This window comes from Nanorana parkeri, unplaced genomic scaffold, assembly GCF_000935625.1.
Source record: "Nanorana parkeri isolate BGI_ZX_2015 unplaced genomic scaffold, ASM93562v1 scaffold692, whole genome shotgun sequence".
Lineage (NCBI taxonomy): Eukaryota > Metazoa > Chordata > Amphibia > Anura > Dicroglossidae > Nanorana > Nanorana parkeri.
The window spans coordinates 486,966-495,683 of NW_017306960.1; the positions used below are offsets into that span (position 1 = coordinate 486,966).

Sequence of the window (8,718 nt, forward strand, 5' to 3'; positions counted from 1 at the left end):
AGGAAGACTGTGTTAGGCATACAAGGTTATTTTAAAGGAGAACTATGAGGTGAGTGCTTTTCACTCACCTCATAGTTCTAGCCGACCTGTGACAATGAGACTGTCACAGGTCGGCTCAGTAGATCGGGAGGTGAGCGAACACATACCGGGTTCGCTCACCTCTCGATCCTGTCACGGCTCTCTGCCGTGACAGGGGGAGGGGCTGGATTCCACTCTCCCCGCTCTGATCTGCCAGCACTGACTGGCGAAACGGACGGTGGAGGGGGCGGGTACAGCTGGCTCTGCCTCTGGATAGGCAGAGCCAGCTGTCACTCACGCAGCTGGGCGGATCCCGTCATCTAAGTCTGGATCCGCTCCGGTTGCGGTATACTGAGCTTAGGGTAACGGGTGGATGCTAGTTTGTGTCCTCCCGTTACCCTAAGGAGAACTATGGGGAAAAACACTGACCCCATAGTTCTCCTTTAACAGTGTTGGCTGGGCTGCAGGAGAAGCTCTGAGGGCAATAACTGTATCTATGTTGATACCTTTTTTTTCTGGGTACTCTGGTTTTCTCCCACACTCCAAAGACATGCTGGTAGATTAGTTGGCTTCTGTCTAAATTGTATTTATGTAGAAATAGGGACCTTAGACTGTAATCTCTTTGAGGGCAGGGACTTATGTGAATGTGCACTATGTAAAAGTGCTGCATAAATTGTTGGCGCTATATAAATATCTGTAATAAATAATAAATAAATAAGCAGGATTTGCAAAAAAAGGAAATGAATTGATGCTCTAGTCACATTGTAAATGGTTATATCCACTCACTGTCAAGTCACTTCAAAAAGAATCCTTTCATTCTGCAGTATGTAGTGTGAGAGAAATAAATAAAATATCACTCAGAACACCAACATGTGATTTATTCATGAATTTGGCATAGCCAGCCTTTCGTTCCCTGACCATTATTGATTGAAACCCACAAAAAGTATCTTAAGTCAAAGTGCACAGTAAAAAAAATTAACATTTTATGAAATCAGCTTCTGAAAGATACTCTTACAGTAAGAATGTTGAACTGTAAATTGGATTTGATATTTGCTGATATTTTTACCTAGCCAAGCAGGCTGTGAGAACTGTCATATTGTATTGAAAGTGTAACTCCAGGGGTCATCATTTTTGTCCATGCCAATTAAATTTTTGTTATTATTTAATTATAATAATACAGTTAGTCCCCTGGTTACATGCAAGATAGGGAATGTAGGTTTGTACTTAAGTTGAATTTGTATGTAAGTTGGAACAGGTAATTTTTTAAGTGTAACTCCAGCCCCAAAAAAACATTTTTTGGTTTTGGATAGCATAGGGAAGGGTCACGTTTGTTTTGCTGTCTGTTCCTGTTGTTTAAAAGATTATAATATTATAAACTTTATTTGTTTGCATTTTTAATTTTACTTAAAAAAAAAGAAAATTGTCTTTTTATTTTTTTAAACTTTTTTTTATTTTGATGCATGTGATCAAGAGCTTTGACGAATTGCTTCATTAACCCAAGTTTTATGTGCAGTGGGGGGAAATACAATTTTATTCCCATCAACCAGAGGCTCATTCTTGAAGTTCTTGTCACCAGGCGTCAAACTGATTCTTGGTGGCCAGTTCTTTTTAACCCAGTGTTCTAATGCAGCCCTACTGTCCCAGTAGCACAGGAAACAAGGGTATTTGGTGTCACCTCCTTGCTGACCCAGCAGAAAATTAACAATTTTTAAATCAACACAAATTACCCATCCATGAACATGGTATTCCAATCTGTCCTATTGGGATTGAACCATATATATTTCTGTTGTGAAGTAACACACATTTCAAACTCCTTTTACTACTGTCAATTAAAAGTCTCCATTCACTTGAATCATATGCGGGCAGTCCTATATTGAGAAGAAGCCCTTCAACATAATTACAATAAAAAAGTTGACCATCTGAATGGAAGTACTTTCTCAGTGCTGCATCTCTGTTGCGATAAAAGGAGACACTAGTGCCAGGTCTGAGTAGTCCTTTCTCTTGCAGCCTGGAAGCAAACAATTCAGCAGACTGCTTTGGCAAATACAAATCTCTTACAAGATCATTCAATTCAGGCTGACTAAACAGAGAACTGTAATCACAATCTGCATCAGATGGCGTATATTCGATCTGAGCATCTTCATCATCATCATCTGTAGAAGCAGGTAAACTGAGGGATTCAACATCAATCTCTGGTAGCTCAGTAAATACAGGGACAGGTATTTCCTCACAGTACTCAACTGGTCGTCTGGCAGATGGGATATCTGGGCATTGTAAGTGTTGTTTATTTTTCTTATTGAAACCTTTTACATTGACAAGGCAGAAGTAGCAGTTATCCAAATGGTTTGTAGGCTCTCTCCAAACCATTGGCACACCAAACTTCAGCTTAGCATTCTTTCCTTTAGACCAGTAGTTCTCAACCTGTGTAACCTCAGGACCCACATTTGTCCTTGGTCATTAAGTCGCAACCCAAGTTGCACTGCAATGGAATGCGTGGCATTTGGGTGCAGGCGATCGGACTGTGGGCATGAGGTTCGTTGGGGGTGTTATTCAAATTAATGGTAACACAACGCACCTTCCACATCAGAACACACAGTAGGTGCAATTTGCGTGGTACAGTGCATTAATCACATGGGATTGTGTGATTGTTAGATCAGAAGGAAAATATTAAATAAATGTGTATATCTACATAAAATGATATTATAAACACACTATCCTAAAAATACAGCACCATATTTTTAACACTAAAGCAGTCACTGACTCGCAACAACTTGCAATCATAAGTGACAAAGAGTTAATTTCGGGTAAAATCCAATGAAAATGGATATATGCCGATAGTATAAAAATAAGATGTGATAGAGCAAATCTGAGATCAGATTTGGAATCAGCACCCTGAAATTAGTCTAAAAGAGCTGCAAAGGTCCAGGCCAGAATTTTTTTTTGTTTTGTTGACCAGTGTAATAGCTACGGGGAGGAAGGAATTAATTATAGCTGATTAGTGTTAAGTAAGGGTTAAATAGGAATACATTTTATAAAAATAAAATAATTTCTAAGGTTTCATTAAGTAAAATGCATGTTGTTGCATAGCCATACTGTTGTATCTACTCAATTACAGATTCTCACTATCTGCAAGAGTCATTTTACACAGGAGCGGCTACATTTTGACAGCTGTCCCTGCTGTGCAATACAGAACAATTACCAGCTGTCATTTTGACAGCTTTATAGCAGCGAGATTAGTGGCAGCAGGGGGAGAGGAGTTTAACTTGAAGTTTTTTAGGATGTATCTCTTACATTTAAAATCCTTAAAGTGGACCTTTACCCATATCTTTAAAATAACAACAAACACAGCTTTAGAAATGTTTAGTAATGACAATCTATAAACACATACTTCTAGATAATTGCCGGTTGTGTATTCTTTGCATACCTTATTTCTCTTTTCTTCCCCAGTCTTCTGACAGTGGCCATGTTTACTAAGGGCAGATTACTAAGAACAGATCTCCCTTTACTTCCTGGAACTCTGGCACATGTGACTAAGACATGTGACCCTGCAATCCTCTCAGGGGAGGACAATGCCTTTCCCTGAGATCTCATGAGATTGCAGATGACATTTTCCAGCACTGCTCTGCTGATGTAACCTGCCCAAAATGCAATGCTTAGGCACATTACATAATTTTTGCCAGAACTGGACCAAGAAGTGGATGAACTCTATTTGTAAGTAAAGGAAAAACAAGCTTGTTTAACTAATGAACGTAAGGTTATTTTAAATCAGCATGCAGTCTGATATCTTACTTCATTCATCTCACTTCCTTTGAGCCCAGGTGGTCCTAGACCTGTCCAAGCCTATTACTGTATAGTCAAAGGAGAAGCAGCACAGTGATAATCCCATCTCTTTGCCATGCTTTCTTTCAGCATGCTTCTTCTCTTCTCAGCTGCTTTGACCAATGGCAAAGCGCCATTGGTCAAAGCTGTCCAATCAAGAAAAAAAAAACCCACTGAGGACATCGATCTCGATGCCTCACCAGGGACAAGCAAGTGAGGGACAGTTAGGCTCCTGTTAACAAAAAACTTGGGTTGCTTTACTCCTGGGGATCCGCTCTTAATAGATTACCCTTGAATATACGGGATCTAGTCCGTCAACCGTATCGGTAACCAATCAATAACATATAGAAAAAAAAACATAGGGCAGACTGCCTTCAAAGGGGAGGCAGTCAAGGGTTAAACCAGAGATCGGGACGGACCAGATTTGAAAAATCATACATAAACAGTTTTATTCGTGCATATCCAAGCACCATCTAAACTCAAAGAAACATAGATAAAATCATGAATGTTCACTGACTGTAAGTCTATTTCGTTCTAGGCGGTTGTTGTAGACCCTAAAAAAAGTTTCAATGCCTTCGTTCCAGTTCCTTAAGGTAGTCCCCCTTAGATTGCAAACGTATCCTTTGCGTTATTTTAGTTGGCCTAAAAAGGTTTCAAAAAATATTTGTTCTTACAAGATAGATTGTGTCCCCACTACGGGGGTATTGTAGTCAATAATAGCAAAGGAAAAATAGCAGTATTATTTAGGCTATTTCAGTGGCCCTTCCGTGTATCCTCGGTGGTAAATATATTACTCAGAGGAACACAGCTTCCAATATCTCTCCGTGTACTATCTAGCTCTCACTTTTCTGGTGTTTTTTGTTTCCGTTATATCTATACATCAAAAATGATAATAAAAAGTTCCGTTGTTCTAACTCGCATATCCTTTGAGGAGATATCTTCTTATTCTTATCTAGGAGAGCCTTGTGGTTGGTTATTCCTCCTTGTTGTAAAGTCCATGTGTGCCTCGGCCGAGGGTATATATAACAGAGAAGTCTGTGATATCTTTTGTAAAATCCAAAGCGGTAGGTGCTTTCTTATCAGTTAAGGATATGTTAAGGGCATCCGAAGTGAGGAATAGTAGGAAGATTTTGAGCGTGTTGTGGGTCTGGATTTGAAGAGCAAGGTATTTGTTTTAGATTTGGGTCATCCAACCATTTCCATGTCCTGACGAAGCCCCTGGCGAGGGGTGAAACGCGTAGACGCTGCACGTGGAAATCCCAATACACATTTGGTGACCCCAGTGTTTTGAACAAAGTCCTTCAAAATCCACTCCTTCTTAAAAGAAAATCACCTTCGTGCTCTGTGCTCTACCTTAAATGAAATTCTGCTCACCTTTTTTGGTGCACCTCCTCTTAATTAAGATTCAGTCAAACACACACGTATGCTGATATGGAACTTTCCTTTTCCTCGTTTGCAATTACATATAGATATATAAGATAATTCCACTCTCCTCACAGGTCTCCTCTTAATGGAAATCAATTTAACAATCCTGTGGATAACTATGGACCAATCTACATTACCTCCTTGTTCCCAATAGTACAGTGCTGTTTCACTTAATTTCACTCTGAAGATACAGAAGATATACCATAATGTAGATCAAACATTTTTATTAAAACAATTAAAACACATATTAAAAATGCAGCCTTGTGTTCATACAAAACGCCACATAAAACGTTCTGTTTTTCCTTAATGGTTTCCAAAATTTGCCTGGCGGTTTGACACCAAGTGTGGCTTAACATTTTTTGTTTGCCAGTGTCCAAACCTCCTGAAGGTGGCATGTAACCCATTGATCTAAAATTATACACTATTTCTGTGCCCCTCAATAAACTCCAATAAAAAGATTTTATGGTAATTACAAAAATAATATTTTAATGATGCAATAATGATTACATAACTGCAATGATCTGTGTCTTTTATATCTGCCTTTTATATATTCAACTTTAACTATACCCTTTTAAGTGCACCCACTGTGGTCAAGCATAGTGTTCAATGCAACTTTCCTCTTTTCAGTGTTCCCCGGGTATATTTAAAGCCAAAACATTGCAGCCCGTGCTGCAAACTTTTTGTTTGTTTGTTTTACATTGGTTACACCCCCTGTTTTTGCTGCCTCTGTCTCCTTTTTCTCTGTTGTACTTCCTGTTTCAGACACACAACAGCAAGTGTAAAGAAATCTCTTTAAATTGATGATAAATCTCCTCTTAAGTTGGGTTTACGCTGTAATATTTTCTTCATTCAACCTGAGGGCTGAACGAAGAAAATATAACAGAATCCCCCCACTGTTTCTATTGTATCCCGATTGACTGCAAGCACCGTTTGGCCGCAAATTTTCCAACCAGCTCCTTTTGATCTTTTGATCGAGTGATGCTGGGCAGAAGGGTGCCGCTGTTGGGTGCAGCTTTATTATGATCGAGGGTGGTGATGTACCTGGTGGAACTCAACCTTTCTATCAACCACCCAAGGCATGGCATAAGCATAAAATTTTGATAATATTTAATTTAGTTTCCTGAAGTCATTGCAGAACCTCAGGTTTTCATTTGGCTTAGGGATGAGCACTATGGGAATTGACTACTCACTGTTAGATTCTTCTGTAACCATAAGGGTTAACATTTTCTGTACCTATTCTGAAAGGGCTTTTCTCTGAACTTCAGGTACCTGATAAGGATTTAACTTTATTTTGACGTGAGGCTCAGTCATTGTAAATTATGTTAGTTCAGCCAGGTAGTTCTGACAAAATCTCAATTTGTCTGTAAGAACTGTTTGCCTCCTGGTAGTGGGCAGAGTCTCTGACATCCTAACCTCAGGTCTGTATTTCTGCGGTAATACTTTTGGGTTGCTTTCTGCTGAAAGAACCTTGTTAACCTTCCAGGGTTTTATTAGGTTAACATAGTATATTTCAAGTATTTTCTGTTTTAGGGCCGTAGGTGAGTAATTTTTAACAACCCTCTCGAAAGGGAGCTCAGTTACAGACCAGAGTACCAGTGGACCTTGAAAATCTGGTTGGGTGCATTTGACATTCAGACCATGACTGCTAGGGAGGAGTTGTCGGGTACCTCTGACATAGGTTGTTAACTTCCCCCTTGAAGATGCAGAGGTAGACTTCAACATCTTTCTGCAGGGACAATGTTCATAAAGTGATGTCCACCATCTGTCGAGGTGTAGAAGTTGGTTCCTGTGCCACCATCTGCCTCTCTAACAGTGCCTGTATCTGCTGCTTTAGAGACAGCTTCACTTTCTGCTGTTCCTGGTGGTCTACAGTCAGCTGTTGCACCTGCTGTTCAATTTAACAGGTCACCTCTTGCTGGTTAGCAAGCTGTAAGATGAACAGGCTCAATTGGTAATGCCAGCAGTAAACCATTTACAAAACAGGGACACTTAGGAACAGTCCAAGTGGGTTTGCTGCACTTTTATTCAGCCGGGCAGCAAGCAAACACAGCTTCAATGCAGAAGGGCTTTATACAGAAAGTCCATAGCATAAAACAAACAAGACATCTGTTTGTCCGAACAATTAAATAAGTTAGGTTAGTTCCTGACTAACAGGGTGCCCCTAATGCTTTCCACAAAACAAACAGTCATCTCTTGTACCTTTTAGTGTTCTGTCAGCAGTGAGCTTTTTTACACAACAGCAGCCTCCCATACAGATAACAAAGTCTTGCTACTAAGTAAGATGTGAACCTGTAAATTCTGTAAAGTGAGGATGCGTTAAAAATAACGTAATGATTCGTTTTCATATACCAATTAACAACCAACAAAGTGTATAAACAAAAAATAAAAACTAATTCAAAAAAATATTGGAAGTGTCCACCCTTTAAAACAATATCAAGCCTCCTAGGGACACAGTTTTTTTTAAGGAACTCAGCAGGTAGGTTTTAACAAATATCTTCAGTAAGTTTTTATCCTGGTGTTTTAGCTTTGTGAATTGAGCCAACTGTCTCCCTGACTCGATGTGCAGAAATGCAGCCCCAAACCTGCAAGGATCCTCCAACATGCTACACTGTTACCTGAAGACACTCACCTGTGTAACACTCTTCGGTACTTCATTGAACAAACTGCCTTCGTTACAGAATATTTCCAATTTTGACTCATCACTTTGGATAGTCATACTTTCCCTAAGGCACTAAATCTGTATTTAATTTTTCCAAAAGCGTTGAGTAATTTGGCTGGTAAAACTATTGTAAAAAAAGTGTATAGAGAGTGGAATAAGGACACAATGTGGTTTTGATAACAGATAATTAAAATGTCTATTAAATCTGTGCTTCATTTGTTTCAGGGTGAAGTCTGGGTATATGTAAACCCACTGTGGAAAGCACAATGACTACGACAGATCAAGTACTGCTTGCAACCCGCCAAGTGAAGAGGAATCCTGCCAATGAATAATATATTTCTGCAGCTGCAATGTGAGTATATACAGTATACAAATTATAAATAAGATCATTAAGATTTTTATAAACCCTTTTAAAATGTATTTGCCAAAAAAATGTCAACTCTTCAGGTGAAACAAACTAACCATCTAATTGCATTTCACTCTAATATACCGAATGGTCACATTTCACAAGGAAGAAGGACAAAAACGTAGTTATTGCTGGATGTTTTTAACAGTCATTTGTAGATGTCTGTAGCATATGATTATGACTCAGGATTCAGTTCTTCTAATCTGCACAAAGTCCACCTATACCTTCATCACATTTGGACAAGGAACATTTTCTTCTAACAAGCCCTTCCAGCCATAAATTATATTTTGAGACTGTTGCCGGAAAGTCAACAATGTACCCTTTGCAAAGTCCTGCTGCTCAGCCTGTGCTGTATGCCTTGGAGATCCCACTGTAGGTTTCTATGAGGAAC

At 39.2% G+C, this 8,718-nt stretch overlaps 1 protein-coding gene across 2 annotated transcripts in view; it reads left to right on the forward strand.

Moving 5' to 3' along the window:
* Window positions 1–8,289, forward strand: part of OSBPL10 (oxysterol binding protein like 10) — a 277,812-nt gene extending 269,523 nt beyond the window's left edge. For both annotated transcript variants that reach the window (XM_018563756.1, XM_018563757.1), the window contains one exon: window positions 8,147–8,289. In XM_018563756.1, the coding sequence (XP_018419258.1) occupies window positions 8,147–8,191 (45 nt within the window). In that variant the 3' untranslated portion in view covers window positions 8,192–8,289. The remainder of the gene's footprint in view (window positions 1–8,146) is intronic.
* The last annotated feature ends 429 nt before the right edge of the window (window positions 8,290–8,718 follow it).